At 42.2% G+C, this 23,836-nt stretch overlaps 1 protein-coding gene across 2 annotated transcripts in view; it reads left to right on the top strand.

Annotated features, from left to right (window-relative positions):
* LOC133952401 (roundabout homolog 2-like) overlaps positions 1 to 19,103 on the top strand; it is a 44,599-nt gene extending 25,496 nt beyond the window's left edge. The window contains exons 7-26 of one of the 2 annotated variants that reach the window (XM_062386824.1): positions 1,804 to 1,928; positions 3,751 to 3,922; positions 4,301 to 4,506; positions 6,290 to 6,371; positions 6,514 to 6,682; positions 8,644 to 8,810; positions 9,053 to 9,174; positions 9,376 to 9,592; positions 9,978 to 10,096; positions 11,583 to 11,760; positions 12,419 to 12,637; positions 13,564 to 13,606; positions 13,702 to 13,838; positions 13,949 to 14,254; positions 14,939 to 15,077; positions 16,106 to 16,437; positions 16,635 to 16,751; positions 17,447 to 17,593; positions 17,911 to 18,032; positions 18,474 to 19,103. In XM_062386824.1, coding sequence (XP_062242808.1) covers positions 1,804 to 1,928; positions 3,751 to 3,922; positions 4,301 to 4,506; positions 6,290 to 6,371; positions 6,514 to 6,682; positions 8,644 to 8,810; positions 9,053 to 9,174; positions 9,376 to 9,592; positions 9,978 to 10,096; positions 11,583 to 11,760; positions 12,419 to 12,637; positions 13,564 to 13,606; positions 13,702 to 13,838; positions 13,949 to 14,254; positions 14,939 to 15,077; positions 16,106 to 16,437; positions 16,635 to 16,751; positions 17,447 to 17,593; positions 17,911 to 18,032; positions 18,474 to 18,485 — 3,131 coding nt within the window. In that variant the 3' untranslated portion in view covers positions 18,486 to 19,103. Of the gene's footprint in view, positions 1 to 1,803; positions 1,929 to 3,750; positions 3,923 to 4,300; positions 4,507 to 6,289; positions 6,372 to 6,513; positions 6,683 to 8,643; positions 8,811 to 9,052; positions 9,175 to 9,375; positions 9,593 to 9,977; positions 10,097 to 11,582; positions 11,761 to 12,418; positions 12,638 to 13,563; positions 13,607 to 13,701; positions 13,839 to 13,948; positions 14,255 to 14,938; positions 15,078 to 16,105; positions 16,438 to 16,634; positions 16,752 to 17,413; positions 17,594 to 17,910; positions 18,033 to 18,473 lie in introns of both variants that reach the window. The other variant, XM_062386823.1, reaches the window with a different exon arrangement.
* The last annotated feature ends 4,733 nt before the right edge of the window (positions 19,104 to 23,836 follow it).

The raw sequence follows: 23,836 nt of genomic DNA, 5'->3' as shown, positions 1-23,836 counted from the left end.
TTAGTCACTGACTGACTCCTCTTTGTGGGTTCACTACTGCTGCATATAAGCGAGATTTCTGTTCTGTTAAATATAAAACCAGTGATAACATCGACAAGACTCCGACACAGAGACTGCGGCTCCGTTCCCATTAGAGTGTTGAACAATTTGAACTGATAGTAATCTGATCAGAAACAGCAGATAACCAGTAGCTCAGACACAAAGTCCACAGAGAATAATAATCCTTCACACTTCAGACATATTTTTTATCACATTGTCTCCAGTTGGGAGAGACATTTTAATACATGTAGCTGGTTATGTTGAGAGATAAATGATCAGCTGTCAACACAGAAAATATCACATAATCAAAATGATAATACAAAGGATAAAAGCATAAGTAAATCATCCAATAGGAGCCACGTGCAAGACACAGGCTCAATCTAGTGCTGAAACATAAGTGTATGGGAATAACACAACACAACATACAGCACAAACAGATTTGTTTAAAGACATTGCAGCATTATGAAGTAAACAAAATTCGCAAAACATCATCAAAACACTCTGATGTTGATGATGGTGTGAGACATCTTCAGTGTTTGGGAACAAGCTCGCAGTGAGATCATTAAGACGGGACACAGATGACTCAGCTCTCTTGCACATCGAGCCAAATGCCCGTGTGAGTGTGTGTTTGTGAGTGTGTGTGTGTGGTGTGAGTGAGTACGAATCCAGGCTAGGGTAGGTTCTCATTTGACAGGAAGCCCGAGCCAATTATTGAGACGGGAGGTAGAAGGCAGTGGTCAATGTAAATCTGCCGAGGATGTGACCTGACCTGAGCTGCAAAGTGCCGTCTCTGCTCAGACTTTTCCCCCAAATAACACAGTAAAAGTCATTAGAGCGGCGTTGCCTCCAGCCGCCATGATTTGCTTTTACAGAGGAGACAGAGACGATTTGGCTCATTAAAGATGAAAGGTGCGATGAGAGGGTAGAGACGGATCAAAAAGCTCCGAAGGTTAAAGAGACGGCCCTTCAATCCCACTTGTTAGGAGCTGACGAACGCTCTATCTATTCAGACCAAGGTCAAAACCATTGGTGGACCATATCTAAAGAAAGTATTGTAGTCTAAGTTATAATATGTTAGAATTCTTCATTAAAATGTCTAAAAAGCACTTGATCTACGTTATACTTAGATTTGTGAACTGACATCATCTAAAAAAGACATTTAATTCATCACATCAAAAACACTGCTGGGCAGTTAGCCAGCTATTTATTGGTCCCTCGTAATGGATCACGATGATTCATTGTCGTTTGCTGCATAACCTGATTAAAACTTGTATCCATTATCTCATCCGTGAACATTGTTTGCACCTGAGTTGCTAGTCCCAGTTAGTAACTGTTCAAGGCCTGAGATTAGATAATTCATTATTTGATAAGTGAAAGATATTATTTGATATGTGAAAGTGATCATCTCAAGAACCCTTGAGGTTCACCTTGTGGTCTTTTGGAGGGATCCAACCCACATGTTGGGAACCACTCGGCCATCACTAACACCAGTGCATCAATAATCTATGAGCAGTCTATGTGGCCTATATTTTTCACCGAGAGTCCTTTTACTTTTGAAATTTTAAGGACATTTTGCTCATTGCTATTGAGTAGGATTTTAAATGCAGGACTTCTACTTGTACTGGAGCATTTTTATATTGTTGTACTGGTAATTTATCTTAAGTAAAGGAAATTCCTTCCGAACCCTAAAGGAGTTGATCACACGTTTGAAAGAGTTTTCTGTCTTTGACTGGGTGGTGAGTGACACTTCTTATCCTCTTCCAGTTCCACCTCAGATTGCCTCGAAGCCCCGGGACCAGATTACCACCCAGGGGATGAGCGTCACCTTTCAATGCGGCACCACGGGAAACCCTCCACCTGCCATCTTCTGGCAGAAAGAGGGCAGCCAGGTAACAATACATTCTCTAACGGAGAATACTGCAGCAGCAGGGACTTCCAGCACAATACGTTTCTCTTCAGGAGACACAGCACGAGTGCATATGAATAAATCTGCTTCCTAACATTGATATTACCAGAGCTATTATATAGTGTTATTGTTAAAGGAGCACTCCGTCAATTCAGTCTGCTCTTATTTCCCATAATGCAACTCCATACAGTTTTTTCTACACACATTCAAAAAACAAATTTCTTCCCTGCATCTCACAGCTCCAAAGCTATAGAAGACACCATGTTGAGAGGGCATATTGCTATAATGTATGTACTATCATGTTTCAAATGAGTGGAGGGCCCCTTTAACTAACAGTACAACTACTCGTAATAGTAGTAGTAGTAGCAGTAGTGGTAGTAGAAGAAGTAGTAGTAGTTGCTTCTGCATCTCTTGCATTAACTGTACTGTAATAATAATACCATAACAGTATGTTTGCATCATTGGATATTTTGGGATTTTTAACAAGCCGTAGATGTTTGTTTTTTTATCTGCGCTTACAGGGATTTAAAAAAAAAAAAAAATGTGTATTTTTATCTTATCAATAAGCACAGTTTTCACACCTTCTTCATTTTAAAGGTGAGAATGATTCACGGCAACGTGAGCAGTTATTTCAGATTTATTCGTACAGGTTTTTTCGAGTGGCCCACACTCTTCAGCAACACATATTTTTACATGTAAAAATGGACGAGAGATGAGCAAGAGAGTGCAACACATTTGCATTTGGCTCAGCGATATGACGAGATACAAATTGTTGGAAGGCGTTAGCGTTAATGCGTTGGCGGGAAATGTTTCTCCTGCTTGCGCCCGGAGTGTTAGAGAACGGCAGAAGTAGAGGAGGGGAGAGGGAGGGAGGGGTGGCAGGAAGTACACCAGGTGTAGAAACTGCGTCTTTAGGGCAAATCCGCAGACAAACGCCGTCCTCTTCCATATTGTACCCAACTATAAATACCCTGTTGCGCAACGGCAGCTGGGATCAGTGAATCGAAGAAGCATCCTCAGATGTTTTTAGGAGCATGCCTGAAAGAAAAACAGGAAGTTCAGCCGCACCTTTTGTGAATAAACCTCGGTGTGCAGGATGGTGGAGGCACTCCTTGGCTGTTTGCGGAGCTTTTTGCTGTATTCGGCGGATTATCTGCAGCCCTATAACCTTGGTCTCTCCACCGACGTCTAAGCCTCTTAGAGGAATGAAATGGACGGCTGAATGGATTGATGTGCATCCCTTCCCCCAACTTCACATCCAACTCGCTTACAGAAAAACAGAATGTGAAAGCTGTGTGAGAGTGGGCATCATCCCAAAAAAACACCAAAACAACCCGTCTCCCAGCTTTGACCTGAGTTGTTGCTGTAAGAGGAGTGTCCGTCTGTCAGTCCACGCAGGTCCACGCTGAAACCGCTCTGCAGCCACTGAGTGAACTGACTCTTTCTTTGTTTAGACAGTGATAGTTGGTGGGAAGGTCGATATTTTCTAGTTTTGAGTGAAATGTCTTGACCTCAGCTGGATGGGTCATGAAACTTAGTTCACATTCACGTTTCAGTTTGTCCAATCGATTCTACATCCAAATTAGTCATCTCCTACAATTTCATAGACTTAATAATGACTTAAAAATATATGTATTTATTATTATTCTTCCAATTAAATATTCCTATTATTTTAGAGACCTTTTATATACTTAATTGTTGAACCAAATAATTGAAGATAATTAGCGGATGAATTGTGATCTACCGGTAAGTTGGTTGTTGGTGGTCTGAATGATCTGTTGTGCTGTGTGTGTCTGTGCGTTTAGATGTTGTTGTTCCCCGGTCAGCCGCCGTCACAGTCTGGTCGTTACTCGGTGTCCATGAGCGGAGAGCTGACCGTCGCGGACGTCCACCCCGAGGACTCTGGTTTCTACATCTGCCAGGCCATCAGTGTCGCGGGGAGTGTGTTGACCAAGGCGCTGCTGGAGGTGGAAGGAGGTGAGTCTTCACAGCCTCGTTTCAACCTGGGGATGGTTTAGTCTTTATTCTGTACCATCAACTAATGAGGGGAAAACATGAATTTCTTAGTAGGTGCACAGCGATAGGACTAAAAATAGAACACAATTAGAGACCCCATTTAGAAAGAACAATGAATATCTTGTATAATGTTCTTTTTCAGCAGCGTCTAAGCACCAGATTTGAGATTTTTGTTTTGCTTTTCATGCAACCTACTTTATTCTGCCTACTGAGCATCTGTATATTTTCACCTTTTGCACTCTCCACCATCCAAAATAAGTTTATTTTCACTTTTCTTTAGCTAATCAGGATAAAGATGACGTGCCTAACATATGCTTCCACTCCCCCTCTAACCGCCAGGCCCTTCAGGACGTGTACCGCCGATCATTCGCCAAGGTCCGGCCAATCAGACCGTATCTCGGGGTGCCACGGCGCAGCTGCACTGCCGTGTAATCGGAGGACCTTCAGTCAGGATTTCATGGGAGAAAGATGGAGAGAGACTGCAGGGAAATAAACCAAGACTGACCTTGATGGAGAATGGCACTTTGCAAATCGCAGGCATAATGGTGTGTGTTTGTGTGTGTGTGAGTGGGGGGGGAGGTTGTCATTTATTCAGAGAGGCATTAAAAGAAGATGCTCTGAAAAGTGTTTGCTTTCAAATGAAGAAAAATCTGATTGTGTGACTGAAGGAGAAAAAACTGTGTAAACAGTGACTCTGACCTCCTTTGACTTTCTCCCCAACCCACACGGCAAATCATTTGTTTCACGTTTCCATTATAAATTCAGTTTAGTTTTGAAAAGATAAGGTGAGTTTCAAAGAGCGATCTCTCCGAGGCAGTGCACATCTCTCCAGCAGCATGATGCGCTCATACGTGCTGTTATTGTAATGTTAATGAAGGTGCTAGTTTGTAAATGCTAATGTGCTCCGCTTTGATGGAAGAGCAGTCAGCAGCCCCTTTGTGCTATAACCCCACCTGGAGGTCAGCGGGTGCAAGCAGGGTGGGGTAAAAGTTTTGCTGTTTGTTTCCCTCCGTTAATTGATGGGGTGATAGATGATAATTAGTTTGTGGGCATATTAATCCAATAACCTTCCCGGACTTTGCTTATTTTCGCCTCCTCTCTCGTCCTTATCCGCAGCAGTGGTGCACAGAGAAACTTGGAAGCATTAGGATTTGGTCCAGTGCACCGCTGAGGCGAGGGAAATCTGCCATGCCAATGTGCTCAATGGAACAGAAGACATGCATTAGTGTGGCATCAAGGGGATGACAAGGGTGGGGGGGATGGGGACGGGGGGAAATGGAGATGACGAGTGAGGGACTAAAAATATTTACCCTGCTGATGCCCTTAACCCGCCATCAATATTTGAGCAGTCGCTGGAGTCATTTAAGGAAAATCACCTGTCCACACGCAGCGCTGTCAGTCAGCCAGAGGTCAACACTGCGGAGGATGATCTCATATGGTCTGATGGTAGTTCGAGCAGACTGGCTCTTATCCAGGACAAGGCTGTGCACCACGAGCGGCAGTGAAGCGTGAAGAAGTATGCGGTTCATAATATAAACACGAGAGTGTGGCGCAGTGTCCTTTGGTTTGTTAAAGGGAAGCGTCTAGAGCTGCATAGGCTGATACGATGATTTCTACATTTGAACGTTGGTAAATAAGTAATTTGCTTAAAGCTGGTATAGTGAATATTCTTGTATCAAGAATGGGAATAATAACTATTAATAATAACAGATTGTCAGTCATAAGGACAAACTCACAGAGAATTCTCACCTGACTGCGATTCTAGAAGGGTTATTTTTTAAATAGAGTGATTCATTACAAGATGGTTTTGTAATCTCCCTACATATACATATTTCAGAGTGATTCATTTGTTTATTTATATACTACTGCAACAGAATGCAAAATAGGATATTTGCCTTTAGGCACGCCAACACATCAAAATAGAGGAATTACATTTCCAGCAAGAAATGAGTGAAAAAAATATTCAATTAGGGCTTTGAATTTAGCTTTTTCTTTTCTTATAAATTCTTCTTTTCCCATTAATTGGTACGAAAAGACCAATAGTAAATCTTCAGTACTCCCACAAGTACTTTAAACTGCACTTAGATATCCTTGGATCGTTTATTCTATAATTTTATTTAATATTCCTCCAAATTAATCGTAGCTTTAAGATCATTTCTGAGGTCGAGTAGACCACTTCAGAAATGTGATAACATATAATATTAAAACTCAAATCAATATTCTGTAAAAACTTTCTCGAGACACTCTTGACCTTAAACTTTTTTTCAGTCATCTCCACAGCTCCAAAACATCCCTCAAAAATGTTAAACTCCCAAATGTTGTCTGCAGGACACGGACTCTGGGTCGTACATGTGCGTCGTGTCCAGCGCCACGGGGGAGACGAGCTGGAGTGGGATGTTGACTATCAGAGGTACTGACACCAACACTCTCCGAACTCCGTCTCTCTCTCTTACACTTCTCATTCCGTCACCATCACAAAACAAAAATCAATTCCCAGTTTCAACGCTGGTCCGTTGTTGCCTTCTAACACTGTTTTCCTGTGTGTGGAACAGAAGATGGAGTTTCTTCAGTGTCCAGAGTTTCTGAGTTCATCCAGCTTCCGGGACCTCCACAGAAGCCCGTGGTGACGGAGGTGACCAAAAACACCGTCACCCTCACCTGGCAGTCCAACCCTCATGAAGGCGGGGCCGCCGTCACCTCCTACGTGATCGAAGCTTTCAGGTATGACAGACGTACACACACAGTGGCCCGAGGAAACGTTAGTACTCATGATCATCATGATTTAAACTGGGAGAATTGTTTACTGGTTTAAAGGGCTCTCATTGCTGCGTCATTGTCCTGCATGCACAGTAAGGTCTATTCCTGTGTCGAGGTTTTCAAAATATCTAAGCACAGACAGATTTTGGGAGTGAATCCCCAGATGATTAACTTTTGGAGCTGATCGTACCGGGGTCTGGGATGCGGGGGGACGACACCCATTAAGCAGAGGACAGAACCAGTGCTGGTAGTGGTATCTACTGAGTTTAATGCCGAATCCTACCTGCCTGCTGAGGACAGTAAAACCATGATATTTGAATACTTCTCACGCTGCTGCTGATGGTCAGTGTGACTGCGACAGATGGTCAGTGTGTTTGTGACGGAGAGAGAGAGAGCGAGGGAGAGAGTGCTGTCCTTCTGTTCCTGTTCAATGTCATTTAGTTTCAAATATATAAATAACCTGTGGATGCCTCACACAAATTATCTATCTGCACGTGCAGCACACTCTCTCAAAGGGGGGGGGGGAGTGGCCCCTCCTCTTCCTCCAAATTGCTCACAACAGACACATCAATATCATGAATCTAATGTGTCTGTACTTACTAAAAACTACTGTGTGAGATGAGAATCAGCACAGACAGCCTCCACTTAACTTCCCAGCCCTCTCACTGTCTGTATCCACGCTCTCTCTGTTTCCATTTGTTAGTAGTCAGACTGTGCCCTGATAATGAAGTCTTCTTCATTTAGAGTCATTAGTTTGGAAATGACTCATCTGCGCCTGAGGGACAAACAGCTCTGTTAAGTGACGTCCCGAAGTGAATCCGCAACACTTGCCGCATCGGTATTTAGCCGCGGCGTCCCGAGGAGAGCCACAGCCGCTCTAACGACCAACCAGAGGCCTCAGTGAGACCGACAGCCAGTGAAAGAGAAGACAATTACTGCAGTGGTCAGCTCGGGAGCGGCTCTGTCCTGTCCTGGGGCAGTGGAAGGAGGGGAGCAGCCCGGTTGGAGAGCTCACTCGTTACAGAAGCAGGAGAGAAGGGTACAGAACGAGTGTAGAGACACAAACACACACAAAAGTTCTGGCTCTGTGTGGAGAGAAAGCTCAGAGCTGGAGGCTTACATGCACGGCTGATGACCAAGATCCACTCGCTGTTACACGCTCCACCACCAACAAATTGCTCAAAAATATTTGTTTTCAGGCATCAGAGGCGAGAAAAAGACCGAAAGTTCAAACCCATATATCCCCTGTTCTAGTATCCTCTCATGTATACAGTACATAATAATACTTATGTCTGTTTTCATATAAAAGGGACGAAATCATAATGGAGGATTTTATGCTAAATGGGTCACTGTGGCTTCCACTCGGAACCCATTCAAAGCTTTTAAAGAAGCAGGATGATTCCATTTAAAGTGCAAAAGTGGTTCTCCGAAGAACACTTGGGGCGGGAGTGTGTGTGAGGGAGGAAACGTGGATGATAGAAAAATGCTGTAATTACTTCGTCATTTTCTGCTTCACGGAGTTCAGCAAAATGTTCAGTCGTGCTCTCGGTGTTTGATAGCCCTCGCTCCTGCTCGGCATCAGGCTGTAGTATCCTCGCCGGACTCGTTTCGGAGGCAGTCGTTTTAATGTCGGCTTCCCCGCAGTAAAAAGAGGGAAATAAAAATGTGTCATTGTTCATGTCCGCAAGCTAGGACGGGCCAGGCGTCTGTAGATGCACAACTAACAAGTGGCGTATATCTATTCATCAATTTAATTGCGACTCCTAAGAGACAGGGTTTTGTTTTGTAATCTAGATTTTTTTGGTTCACTCTCTTGCTGAAAATTAGATGAGCCAACCAAACAATGAGTGGAAGCATAACCTCCTTGAAGTATTGACATATTTCCATGTGTCCTTGGGTGAAATGTCCCTTTTTCTCCTCTGCAGCCAATCAGTGGGCAGCACCTGGCAAACGGTGGCGGACCACGTGAGGCAGGAGAGGCACACGGTGGTCGGACTCTTCCCCAACACGGTTTATCTCTTCATCGTTCGAGCCGTCAACTCCTACGGCCTCAGTGACCCCAGCCCGATCTCCGAGCCTGTCAGGACGCAGGGTGAGTTACAGAGGCAGAAAATAATTTGGTTTTAGAATATGCATCAGACAGTGCAGCCTTTATAAGAAGGAAATAACACTTAATGCTTTCCCTGCGTAGTTTATAAACATATTGCTTTCTCAGTGTAATACTCCTCTACCCTGACCTCTTCATCAGAAAGCTTTCTTCAGTTTGTTTTCCCAATAAGCTTGAATTCAGTTGTATCAGCCCTGACTGCAGAGGGGATTTCTCTGTTGTTTCAGACGGGAGTCCCACAGAACAGGGCGTGGACCACAGACAGGTGCAGAGGGATTTAGGAGAGGTGTCTGTCTACCTGCAGAAGCCTGTGGTTCTCTCTCCTTCCAGCGCCAGGATTCATTGGACTGTGAGTGGAATGCTTGGCTTTAGAAGAGTTTACTTTTCAAAGTTGGCCCGCAGTGTGTGGAGGACACGCTAATCTCCAAACATTCACTTCAAAAACTCCTCCAAACGTGACTTGATGCAAACAGATCAACTTGAGGTGCAAGGAACCGCTGACGTGAATGTGAAATGTTTGTGTTCTCTGTGTCTTGCCAACATTTAACAGGTCGCCCGCCAGTCCCGGTACGTTCAGGGTTACCGAATATTTTACCGGACTATCGGCAACTCCTGGTTGTTCCAGGATGTGGAGGCCACCTCTGACAACAGTGCCATCTTAGTGGATCTACAGAGCAGCTCCGAGTATGAGGTCAAGATCCGCCCTTACTTCAATGAGCTCCAGGGTCATGACAGCCTCATGGTTCTGCTGCATACACCCGAGGAGGGTAAGAAATATTTATTAGTTACTTTACCGATGGCTCAAAACTTTAATCCTTTGGGAATTAAGAACATTTCATGGTTTTTCATGTTCTGGTAAACAAAGAGTAATTGAATGAAATTAAATCTAAACAGACAAAAAAGTAAAAGTGGGTAACACCTAAGTTTGTGGGTGCATAATCTCCAAATATCTTCCATTCAAATTATAGTGAAATAAATGAATATTTATTGAGGAATACATTTTACTTTTTTCAATTTCTCTGAATGAAGTACCAAATCATATAATTCATCCTGGGAGCCCATTTGGAAGTTACGAACTTGTAAAGAATTATCCTTACACTGAAATCTACTAATATGATAATTCAAATCCACCTGTTCTCTGTCTGTCTGCAGTGGTAAGTGCTCCTCCACAGGGTATATCAGTGGTGCAGCTCACCAACAGCTCCAGTATCAGTGTATCCTGGGAGCCTCCGCCTCATCATATTCAGAGTGGCATCATTCGGGAGTACAAGGTGAGATTATAGCTATCGGAGCACAACTACACCTGAGACTACACCGGGCTGTCTGCTTTCTTATCTGGTGTTTATTACTTCCTTTAGAACCAGTGATGCAGCTGAAAAAAAAAAAAAATGGAACAAATTGTCTATTTACTCCACAATCTCTGTATTTCGACACAGTCGTTACTCAGCGTTGTTCAAACAAGTTGTTTTGATACTTGATAAACAATGTTTTTTATTAACAGTCCATAATTACTCATTACTCATTATCTGCTGCCAGTGCATGTGCTGCCTTCACTGAAAGAGACTGAATACAACTGAACACTGACTCTCCCAGTCATCTGTGAAAAAAACACTCGGCTCTGACTATCTGTCTCTTAGCATAGGCACAACACTGATTACTAATCATCAGGCTGCTCAGGAAGAAAACACACTGAAATGGAACATGCAGTTCTATTGTTTTGCTTTATTCTTCCCATCTGTGTGTGCATGTTGAAAGTTACGAGACAAACGGCACAAGTCTGATCACGGAAAAAACAGATTCTCTTGTATGTGGCGGCTCGTCAGCCAAAGGCGAGGATCCCACTTAATCCACTTAAACATTCAATTTGCTGAGAACGGCACACAGTGTTTTGTGATTGCTTTGAGAGGCTTACATGTGAAAAATGGTAGTATTACAGGTATTACCGGATAAAAGCAGCTCTCTGTTTTTGATCAAATAGAAAACTTCAGCAAAGACTAAAAGTATACACACAGTAAATTGCACCACTGCTGAAAAGAAACAAATATGTACCCAGGAACTGAACTACTGAGATGTTCAATTAATGCTACTCTTTTCTTCTTCTCCCATACTCTGTATTTTATAGTAAAATGTTCAACTTTTTACATATCATATATATATCATATATATATATATATTTATATATGTATCTTCTGTTGCGCTGCATGATCCACTCAATAATTGACAGCACGAAACAGATCTTTTAATTTATTTATCAAGAAACAAACAAATGAGCTGAACCTTTCAACTTTAAAAACAAGACTTTCAGCTCTGTAAACATATTATTTTTTATCTCTGACATCATATGAATATTAAATGCGTGGGATTTCTTTGATGTGAGTAAAACGATACAAAATCATTTACAATATACGTTAGGAATCTGAACGTTTGTTCCAATGCAGAGTTATTGAACATACATCTAACATGCATGAACGTTCCTGGGAGAAACACTGAGAGAAGCTGTGATGCCCAAAGGCACGGAACTGTATATTTGCAACATCAGGATTTAGAATCGGGCTCTAAGCTGTCATTGCATCAACATCCCTTTCTCTTTCATCTCTGCTTTACGTTTGCTCCAGACGTGTTCTACCAGATGAAGCTTCGATGCCAAAAAAAAATGAGAAGCACCCAGTCTATAACAACAGACCACATCTTATCACAGGCTGTGCAGGATAATGTCTTCACCTGTCATTAAAGCCCTTTATATCTGCTCTCCATTAGGTCTGGTGTCTGGGCAGTGGCCTGGCTGAGGAGAACCAGATCAACCGCACGGTGGACGGAGCGGTTCTGTCCATCCTGCTGACGGGCCTGCTGCCCAACGTCCGCTACTCTGTCACGGTGGCTGCTGTCACCGGCCCGGGTGTGGGCGCCCAAAGTCCGCCGGTCAGCCTGCTGCTCAGTGAGTCACTGAAACTGTTACAGCTGCTACACAGATGTGCTCTCGCGGATTGTACCTGTTTGTGAATGTGCTGCGTGAACGGGTCATCAGCATTTGTGAGTGTGGAGATGTTTTAACTGAGGATTCAGATAATAAATAGCATTTGGATTCATCAGCCTCTATAAATCTCTGCTTTTATCTTTAAGGCATGTTGGGAAATACTATTTTTTATTTTTTGCAAGAGCTACATGGAAGCTTGGTACCACTCCCATGTCTAGCTAAATCTAGCCACCAATTAGCTTAGCTTAGCATAAAGCCTGGAGACAAAGGGGGGATGGTTAGCCTAGCTCTGTCTAAAGGAAACAATAATAAGCCACCTCTAATGCTCTAAAGCTATTATTTGTTGGCCGCACAGAAACCAAAGTGTAAAGCTATAGTTTGTGGTTCCAAGGGGGGGTTATCCACTGGTTTGTGTCGACACAACTCCCATCTGATGTGTAACTTCTTGTTCAGACAGAGCACTAACGCAGAGCTCCAGGTTAAAGGCTAAATGTGCAGACATTTATATTATATAATGAGTACATAGCTGCATAAAGGTACATAGAGTTGCATAAACGTTTTCAACTTTCAAATTCTTATCTCATCTTATTCTTATCTCATCTGTCCATCTTTCCTCCAGCTGTCCCACTGGACAAGAATTCAACGCCTGTGAAGAAAGATGGTGGTCTCACCATAACGGAGCAGATCACCAGCGTAGTGCGCCAGCCGGCCTTCATCGCAGGACTGGGCGTGGCCGCGTGGTTGGCGCTGACGGGCTTCAGTGGTTGGCTGTACTGTCGCCACCGCAGGAGGAAGCAGCTGGGACACTACACCACATCCTTCGCATACACACCAGCAGGTGAGTGGGGGGTGGGCTTTGACTCTGAATGGAAAGTTGAACCTCTTTTGTTTCTTTTTGAGATTATCAGCTGTGTCATATCAGGACTGCTCCTTAAAGAAAGATATGTAGAAAGAAGTAGTAAAGATTTAAATTATGACCTTGAAGGATTTTCAGCGACCTTCACATCTTTAAAGAGAGAAGTTAATCTTCAGCAGTAGTAGAGTGAGTCATCAGATTTTATTTTCAACTAGTGACAGAGATAAACTTCGTAAAATAGACCACTGGGGATTTCTCCAGCAGTGATGAATGTTTTATAAATTTAGTATTTTGCTAAAGCAGAGGCGGCACTTTCATCACATATTCGGTTAATTAAAATGAATTTATCCCCATAGGCCAGTTTCCATGGCAGGAAAACACTGATATCACACTGAAGCATATGTAACCAGTAAACATTATATAATGTTTATTCTAAAATATGGGCTCTGGCACATAAACACAGCAACTGTTTTCTGACTTTAAGAGACGAATTATTCATGTTCAGAAACACTAGATGTGAAGTCCAAGGCCTTAAGAAACACATCTGAAATTAGATTCTCCCATAAATATTTCATATATTTGATACCATACTTATGACTGTATTATTTCACATTGTAGTATAGATTTAACTATCACCATAATATAAATGTTAATGATCTCCATATAAGCAGAGAAAACAGCTCCATTTAATCAGCTGCATTTTTATTTATTGCAGGCATGTTGTGTAATATTGATTAGAATCTGCACTCTTCTGTGGGATAACCTGTTAATTTGATAAGGAGCGTTATTCGATAAAAGATTTATTTGTTTTCCCGAGAATCCTCTTAAAAACAGTGTGGAGAAAAACATTACATTACTTCCTGCTGTAAGAGACGATTTATGACTAAATTATTTTCAACTCTTTCCAGTTGGCTTCGCTCACAGTGAAGGGTCCGGGATCATAAACGGAGGGTAAACTGAAGATCATGATTTGATAGAGACAACATTTACGACTGTGTGGTTTATGTAAAGAAAATGATGTAGATACATCGCATCTCTCTTTCCAGACCTGGCTTGCTGGGATCAAACATGGGTAACTACCCGTGGCTGTCAGACTCTTGGCCGACTCCAAACCTCTCTCACAACAGCAAGGACTCAGTGAACTGCTGCTCTGGCAAACTGGACTCAGATAGATATTATAACAGTAAGAACTCCCCAGACTGCGTTTTTGGGATTTAGAATAGAATACTTTGGGATTTTTAGAATACTTAATAGATGATCATAACTAATGTAACACTGTGCTTTTCTGTTTAGCAGTTGGAATCGCAAACTACCCGAACCAGTCAGAGAAGCTCAGTGCTGCGTCCACCGACAGTCCCATCTACAGCACCATCAACCCAGCTGCCGAGGACGACCTGCTGGCTTATTATGATACCTACTCCAGCACGACCTACAACCAGGGTCCAGACCCATACAGCAGCAACCCAGGGCTGTCAAACAGTGGACTGGTGGGTCTGGGTCTCGGTCACGGCCTGGGGCAGGACCTGGACCAGTGGACCATCCAGTCTGGAGAGTCTGGGTCTGAGTATGCCAAGCTCCAGTACACCAAGAAAAGCAACGGTAAGTGTTTTCTGCTTCTACGATACGTTTTAATTTCATAATACAGGGAAGATGCATATACAAACCACAGATTCAATAGAGATGGATGACATGACAGCTCCCCAAAGTACTGAATCCATATCATCTGGATAGGCCTCATTGGTGGCTGGTAGTACAGGTAAAATAAATGTTCCCCAAAATGGTTTATGCTCTGTTAGGATGGCTATTTCAGAAAGATTTTAAGACGTTATTTGATGCTTTAAAACACGGTGTGATGTCATGATTGACAGCTAGAAGTGATTTGTGATTGGTCAAGGCTCAGATATCTGGGATAATTTATTGGCTGTGGAAAGAATGGATTTATATAGTCTATTTTTAAATAGAGTTTATGATGGAAACTACTAGGACCTCTTACAATTAGTTCTTACAATGAACTGACACATTATTCCACTTGCTTCAGCTTCTTTATCTTTACAGTAGCGTCACACTACCTCTAACAATGCCTCCTCTTGATGTTTAAACCAAAAATAAAGTACAGCCCCCACTCCCTTTAAGAAACCACATTCGTCAGCAGAGAACTTATATGCAGCACCTTTAAATTGAGCTCATTTATCATTTAAAAGCCGGTGGTTTCAAGCCCAGGATGGAGACATTGAAGACAAAGTGATGACACTTACACGTATCCACTCTTCTTTGTCCTCGTAGACAAACTGGCAAAGCAGAAGTCGACTGGATCCTCATCCAAGTCAGCTCCTCTCACCTGGGTGGATGTTTTGTCGCTTCCTCTTCCTCCCAACAAAGAAAAGGGTTGCACAAAGACAGACAAAAGAGACGGGCGCCACAGGTGAGGTGCTTTTTGTTCTGGCTAATAATCACTCACGTCAGGTTATTATTAGCACCAAGGCCTCTGACTTCACCTACATGACAGAGAGAGTTAGGGAAGATGAATATCAAACCTGCCCTGTAACTCCGCCACAGCTATCAAACAAAACTCGAGTGAAGTTTGGAGTCTGGTGAGTTTTCAAATTAACAACATTGTGTCTGCAGGCAGTGAGGCGACCGTGCTCGTGGACTATGGAGCGAAGCGTCTCCTCTAACTGGTTATGACAGATTGGATTGTGTACACAACCGGGTGGGTTGGGGGGGGCTTTTCTTAACGTGACGTGTCTTTTGTAATGACATTAGCCACGATCTGACAGATTGAATTAGTACTTTGCCGTTTTTATGACACGTCCATCATTAAATCAGACCCGACACAACTGAAGTGACGAACGGAGATGGTTCTCCTTCTCTGTAACTCTGCACTGGTTCCCTTTTTTATTGGTTATTTTTTCTATTCGATAATATGGATGGCAGAGGGATTCATCTGTCCACCATGAAATGTTATATTTTGTTTGGACGTTCGAATTCACTACAGACTGTGATCTTCTGACCTTTGTGGGTTACTTGGATGAATATTCATGGCGTCTTCTTCTCATGCACATTCACGTTCCCTTCAAACTGATTTATGATTTCTCAGGAGAAACCTTTAATGTCTCATAAAAACCATCATCAGGTTCCAATGTAAATTTGTCCAAGACTTTGTGACGAGATCAAGCTTGATTTAGCTGTACTTTTGTGTTTATCGCAAATAAGCCCGTCTTGTGTATGATTGTGTTAGCATGTTAATGATATAAGCTCCTAGCACAGTGCTGAAATACAGCCTCACAGAGCTGTTACCATGTCTACAGACTTCAGTTTGAACGATCTCTGTTGTAATGGTTTTAAACCAGTTGGGTTATTGCAAATGTTTTAGGTTGCATGTTCACTGCGTTCAGTGTTTCCCCTCAGAGACACGCGCTCATGCTGTGTCATTGACTGTCAATCCTTCAGCTCTGAGGAGGAGGAGGATGACTGGTGTCCGCCGTTGCCTGCCAGAACTTACCTAATGGACGCTTCCAGGGAGGAAATCTCCAGCCTGCCTTCAAAAACAGACGATCTGTCTTACGCGGCGACATTGATGGCCTTTCCTCAGCGAGACACACACAAGCCTGGGGACAGTCTGCGGCTGCACAGCTTCGACCTCTTGACCCGCCAACACTTGGGCTCCCAGGTGTCCCAGTCCAACCCAGATTTATTTACCAATACCAAGGCCCGGGATGTCAGCGGGATGTACCACACCAACCAATGGGCAGACAATTACAGGGGGGAAAGCTACAGCAAAGGTAATTGTGAAAACAGTTTTAAGACCCTCGGTTGTCGTAGTCTTCCTACGACAACCACGTAGTGTCATATATAATTTAGTTTGAGATGTTACCTAACAGAAAGTATTTGTACAGGGAAATCATGTCGCATTTATTATAAAGTGCAGCTCAGTGTTCCTCGTGTCCCGGAGGATGACATCAGTGTGCTTTCTTGTCAGGACCATCTCCTGCTGCAGCTGCCGAGTCGAGTCCCGGAGCCCAGACGCACAGATCCAGGAGTAAGAAGAAAACGCCCAAGGAAGGACAACTGAAGCGAGAGCTACACGGCCACACAGGTTTGACACAGTGTTTGTAACTCATCTAACTTGTTTTTAGGGTAAAGAAAACAGGCGTGTTATAAGAAGGCAGTTCAGTGCATTCGTTTTGGTTGCCCCCTTGTGTCAAGTATAGACCGTTTATAAAGATGGACGTCATGACGGCTCTGAAGCCAAAGTGTCTCAATCGCCCCCTTGTTTGCTGCCTGCCGCCACTTCCTCTATGTTAGTGGATGGGACATGGACCACACATAAAAGTCAAAGAACACTTTGGTCAAAGATGGTTTCTGTCATTTTATGTAGAGTTTGGTTTTAATTTGTTGCTACAAAAACATTGTTAAACATCGAGCGGGTGTATTGGCCGGCTAGCACAGTTTCATCCCCTGATCGCTAGTGCGCAGACTCTGGCTCCAAATTCAAGTATTCCAATGCTGGTTATTTTGGCTTAATTTCCGGAGTGAAAAAACATATTTTCCATTGCTGTCCATTGTTTCTAGTGCTAATGTTAAAGCTAGGCTAACCAGCTGCTTGCTCCAGCTTCATATCCAATGCACAGGCTGGAGACTGGTATTGTTTTTCTCATTTAACTCACGGCAGGAAAGCGAATAAGCATGAACATTTTTTTTTGAAGTGTAGTTTTTCTCTCAGTGAATTGTTAATCACCAATAATCAATCATATACAGGACTCCCCCCTCCCCCGGCCCCGCCCCCTACAGATGACTCCCTGCAGCTCCTGACGGAGGTTCTGAGCCGCGGACGAACGGACACGGAAAGAAAAGTTGCCGGCGACTCGCCTACGCTTCCGAGGAGGGCAGAACAGTTCTCACCGCCGAGGAGAGGACCGACACATTGTTTATCGCAGGGTACGTACGACATGAGGTTCAACAACTGTCCACAGCCTAAAACAGGACAAAGAACAACTCATCTCTGAACATCACGCACCATCTTGCTTCACCAGCTTGATCCAAAAAAGACGTGTATTAATATTATTGTTTTGCTTCACATTAATCCCCTTGAGCTTAGAAAGAACCAACTGCTGCCAGTGTGCGAACTCGAGTTATCCCACAGCAGTAGCTCTGCTTTTAGTAGCAGGGGGTCTTTTTCCAGCCTGCTCTATCACTTAGGATTTAACCTACATAAATACAGCTGTAACTTCGAATGATTTGTTTGTCATCTGCAGATGAAAATTTAATCCCATATGGACAGTCCAGCTTCCTGCCCAAGGTCCAGATGTCGGGCTACGGGTCCCTTGGCGGAGGAGTGTTGCCGCGACCCTCCCCCGGCCCCATTAGGAGAGATGAGGTACAGACAACACAAACAGAATAGGAACTGCTAAACAGACACTTTGTTGATGGGTCACAAATAGTTCAATAATAAACAGAGGGCAGTTTCAGCTGCTTGTCGACTTGCATGCGACAGTGAAAGACAGAACACGTCCAATTGCTTGATTCAAGATTCAAGATTCAAGACCAGTGCCAGATAATAGTTAACTAGCATACTGACAAACGCAGTAATCATTTTTTGAGGTTTGTCGCTACTGGTATATTTTTGAAATAACAATAGACACAAGATCACCTGATAATAAGTCAACCATTCCAACCCCTAAATGACAACACCAATGTATTAATTTAGGAAAGGGTTAATTTCCTCATTGCTCCAAATATATATCTGATGCTCGTCTCTTCTGTGTTTCAATGACGATGTTGTTATTGTCTCTTTATCTCGTGTTTTTTTTCTTTCCAGAACCTCATGTGAACAGAAGCGGATCTCGATTTCACTCTCTGATTTCCTGTCTTTGCAAACCATCAATCTGTTTCCATGGTATCTAACTGAAAAGCTGAAGACAAAAGGGAAAGGCTCGTCATCGCCTTTTCACCAACGATTTGTATTCTTTTTTTTAATATTTGAATGATTGGATCTTTATTTTTTTGTGATTCTCTTCACCTCTTCTCCTTGTATATAGGCATCTTTGCAATTTTTAAAAAAACGTGATGAGATATATTACTAAAGTATATCTGGGGGGAAAAGAATTGTATTTTTAGGCAATGGGAATTAACTGTAACTGAAATTATTGTACAGCAGATTATTGAATGTATCTTCTGTTTACTCCTGATCATTAAAACCATGATGGTGTGTGTGTGTGTGTGTGTGCTCCGTTAAAGACTGGAAAATATACGAGGCAGAAGATTCGTTAATAACTCATCATGTTGGTGTGGGTGTGTTTGAGTGTGCGTGTCAGTGCATGTGCGTAGTGTTTGTGTGTGTTACTGTTTTTAATCTGTCATCTCTGTGTGACTGTGCCGTGGTTTCCCTGTAGATCACCAGTGTGTTGTCAAGCTTTTTAAAATGACCAATAAAACATTTGTTACTAAGTCGCTTCGGTTTGTGTGTGAATATGACGGGGCAGGTAAAGCCTTCTCAGACATGGGCGGGTCGGAACAGAAATATCATTGTTTACCAAATTGTTTTGATTATAGGCCATAATATTAGGGCCTTATTGGAATTCAGGAATAATTATGTAATGTTACAAAAATAAAGTTGTAATTGAGATAAAAGTCATACTAAGAGAGTTATCGAAGTTCTTATATTGTAAAATGTTTTCTGCAGCAATGTTGGGTTTAACAAACAGATTAGAAAAAGAATATATCTCAGTTCAATTTCAAAATAAAACATGAAATACAAGAGTGAAGGTGAATTAGACTAAATAACACAGAATCCCTGTTCGGCAAATGTTAAAATGCTAATACATAAAACAAATCTTCCCTCTTGTAGCTGGAATACTTAATTTACAATATGTAGATGACATTTTAACATGAGTCATTTGTCTCAGAACTTATTTTGAAAAACATTGCCTCATCTTAAGCAAACCTTGAAATAATGTTTGCACAAATTCGTGGTGAGAGCAACGAAGTGAAGAACAGCTGCGAAGAGAAAGTGGGTGTAAGTGTGTTGCATAATTCAGACCAGGACAAGACTGAGAGTTGGAGAAAAAAAAAAAAGCATGAGCTCAGATTTTTCTATCAGCATCCCGGAGGTCCACATGAACTCAGCCTTCATTTCATTGTAGCAGTAAGCAAACTTCTCTGATACAAGCTACTCAACATGATTCAGCGTCTTCTCCGGGCTCTATGAATGCACCTTCACCTCGTCTGTGCAGATGGTTATTTAGATGAAGTGCCACAGTGTTTGGAAAGGTGGTGGATGATGGTTGAAAGTGAGTTGGACTCTGTTGCTGTCGGCAAATACCCACTGAGTCTCTCCTGGCCTGGAGGATAATGTTAATCTCATGTAATTGAGATGGTTTCTACAACATTAGGCCTGTACGGTGGATTAGAGGCTCTCACAAGGCTCAGTTCGACCAGCCACAGTCTGTTATTGAGGCCACTTCAATCGCTGCTGCCAAACAGCGATTGAAACTTCGGGGAAACTAGCAAAACACTTAAGGTCCAATGTGTAAGACTGAGGTGATCTATTGGCAGAGAGTGAATAGGAGACAATCCCAGTGATGTGAATATTGTCCCCAGCCGTCACCCACTACATCTGTCAAAAAAAAGTTTACAGAAAATTGAAGAAAAAGAAAAAGATAGTGGGAGTCACAGAGAAATGAGGATAACTATCTAAACAATCTCAGATAGACAACTGAAGGTGTCAACCCTCTGACAGCAAACAACCAAACTGGACGAGGAACCCAAACCTCCTTATAAACCCTACCATTCTCAGCTGATCGCCAGCAGCTGTGCGGGGTCCCTGGTGCATCCCATTACTCCTGATGAGCTGGGGAACATGTGACCCGGGTTCTGATCTCCAAATGATCTCCATGTTCATCTCACCGTCAGCTGACATCTCAGTGATTCACCCTCTTTCTCCACAGTCACAACGTTAAAATTAATAATCTATAATTAATGTGGAAATTATGGATAAGGATTATTGATCTTCACTCTAACATCCAGTATCACTGTTATGAGAACCCGAGATTTATAATTTCAACATCAAATTCAAACACATCTTCAACTCAGAGTCAAGGAGATCAGAGAGAAACTCTCCGATTTCAGAAGATAAATGTGTGTGTCTGTCTTCTGATGTCAAACTCTGCACGAACATCATTCAGCACAGCGAGACACAAACATCCGAGTCGAGTAACAATAAGCAAAACACAGATTTGAGTGGAGGGAGGCCTCGAAATCTGCATACCATGATGGAGAACGTGAAACATAAAATCTTCTAGAACAGTGTGAACACTCACGTCGGGGGGGTACAGCTTCTTGTGCACAGGCAAACGGATTTTGGGAGAGATGATTGAGCAGCTAAACTAATTTTTTTAAATATGAAAGTACGGACAAGGATTTATATTACGGGTCGGTTAATTACAATTTATTTCCAAATCATATCCCGAAAGATTTCCTGGAAAGAATCATATTATTGTGGGCTTATTACAAGCAAAACACAGAGAGAGAGAGAGAGAGAGAGAGAGAGAGAGAGAGAGAGAGAGAGAAAGAGAGAGAGAGAGAAAGATTGAAATTTAGATTTAAAAAAGACATTTCTGCTTGAGTATTTCTCTTCCTTACCTGAAGCGATGTTGATGAATGACACAGTCACAAGTAGTAAATGTGCAACTGAGAGCTCAGTTGAAGCACTTCCAGTTATTTCTAGAGGAACGTTGTAGACCCCAATTCAGAGGATTATAGCAGGAGAGCTAAAAATGCAAAATGGGAAGTATGACAGGAAACATCCGAACAACGGAAGAACTGATAAGAAATGAATTAGTGACCAACATTTACTGGGACCATTTCATCTAAAAGGAAACTATAAACTTTATTTAGGCTTCATGTCTGGATAGAAGGAGGCAGTGGAAATATGTTAACATCCCTGTTTCAGTTCTTGTCATGTTTCTTGTTCTTCCTGATGTTCCAGTTTTTGCCCCGTGTGGTTTGCTGGGTTGCTTCTCTTGTGTTTTTGGAGTTTGGGATCTTTTATTCAGTCTCCCTGCCACCTGTCAACTGAACCACAGACCTGCTCTTTGTTTATTAAATTCACCGTCTTCTCTACCTGACTTGAAGTTGGTCTGTTTCTTGGTTGTGCCAAAAACACACAACGTGACAGCAGTGCCCACACTGGAGGCCTCTCCCTCTGATTCTGGCACAGCTTTAAAGCACCTTCATTCCTAGGTCAGGTGAATCTCACTGAGCCACAGGAGAGATGGGAGGGGAACGAAGAGCAGGGACACACAAAGCTGTTACACCTGATATTAAACACTATATAAACAGCACAGGGATAAATAGGAGAGAAAAAATTATAATAAGACATAGAAAAAAAAGTTAAATTTAAGTACTACGTTCAGTACAAAGGATTGCTAATGTAATTATATTTAGGCTAAGTAGTTTCTGGCTAAGCAGATAAATCGTATAATTTAAATAAGAGTAAATAAAAAAATGCAAATATTCTGTCTCTTCTGTGGCAACAAACCTTAAACCTTTTAATCCAAACTGTTCAATTCTCTCTTTGCTTCAAGACTAGATAAAAGGCACCACCTAGTGGTCACAACGGGCGTGATGACTGATGCTCTGACCACATGAACTTCATCTTTAGGTTTTCATTGAATGCTCTTAAACTCAACTGTGTGAAATTCCGTGTGAATTAGAAGGAGATGATTATAGCTATGAGGAAGAGTAGAGTTACTTCACAAAGGGCACTGAGGCTGCTTGAGTCTTTACTTTAAAACCATCATCAGATGCATAGAAAGAAAAACTGATAATTAAAAAAAAGGGCGTTGAAACAATGAGAATATTTCAGAGCGATAACATTAACAACTCTCTAAGCCTCCAGTCGACAAATCAAACCCTCGAACCAAAATATTTGGCATCTGAAGAAAGCAAATGTTAAATTTTACAATTTAAATTAAACATGTAGATAATACATACAATGAAACAGTATGTTTAAATCACCAAACATCCACACACATCAGTCATTTATTGCAACATGATGTGTTATTACAACCTGCCGTTAGCCTTTTGCTCCCAGACTTAAAACTATTTCACAAATATATTTATTCTTAAAAGAACTGAAATAAACAAACAATACATATTTAAGAAACACAGGCTTCTACCACTGAGTCTGCTAATGAACCAGGTTGGGAAAAAATGGCCAATGGCTGCATCTAATTGCTGCAGAAAACATTGACAGTGACATTGAGCCAACATATTCAGCACCAGGACCATGAACCCAAAACATCTAAGTTGTTATGTAAAATTAACAAAACATAACATGGAGACAATATAAAATGTCTCTTATGAACTCTGGTGTAAAACTGCAAGGCATCTGAACCTGCAATTTCATTGTTACACACATGTTTTGTCTGATTCTATGAAGACATGCTTTCAACATATATCAACCCTCTTTTGATAACAGAGTTTACATGTACTCCAACCCTGTACAGTTCACGTTACGACAAAGTTAAATCTCTCCTGTTGCAGCTTCTTCACCCAAACTGTACAAACCTGGCGCTCCAGCTCAGCCTCCTCTGCTCTGCCGGGTTCACCGTGTGTATCCTGTTATATTCTATAAATTAAAGTCATTTCTCTTGCTTTGCCAATAAAAGGACTTGAAAATATGAGACTTCAACTAGTTATTAGAAGGGTTGAGAAGCATTTACATTGCAGATTCTTCATCATTTATGTCACAGGCCTGTAGAAAAGTTGGTTTTATTGAATGCAGATCAGCCCATTGCAGAGTTTGAATGACAGACATGTGTGTAGACTGGACCAGAGAGCTGTGTGTAATGCCTGAAATGAGCTGATATTTACTGAAAACGATGTTTCTTCACCATCAGCATAACACGCAGAGGGATTTACATGAAACACATGATCTGGAAACACAATTCAAAATGCCATATTTAACATTTAAAATAATCTCTAACAACACTGTGGGTGAGTCAATTTCAGGCTGCGAGTTTGCTGTGTGGGGTTGTGCAGCATTTTGAATTAAAAGCCCTGTGTCATCAGTATAACCGAGATGTGCACAGCGCTTTAACGGTTTTGTATTTTCAGCAAATTCCCCAAAACACAAAACTCATCCCCTGTGATTGGTCGTGGCTCCACACGGCCCTTTGT

Source organism: Platichthys flesus, chromosome 4, assembly GCF_949316205.1.
Source record: "Platichthys flesus chromosome 4, fPlaFle2.1, whole genome shotgun sequence".
Lineage (NCBI taxonomy): Eukaryota > Metazoa > Chordata > Actinopteri > Pleuronectiformes > Pleuronectidae > Platichthys > Platichthys flesus.
The sequence above is the reverse complement of the archived record's forward strand: the minus strand, read 5'-3'. Positions and strand labels throughout refer to the sequence as shown.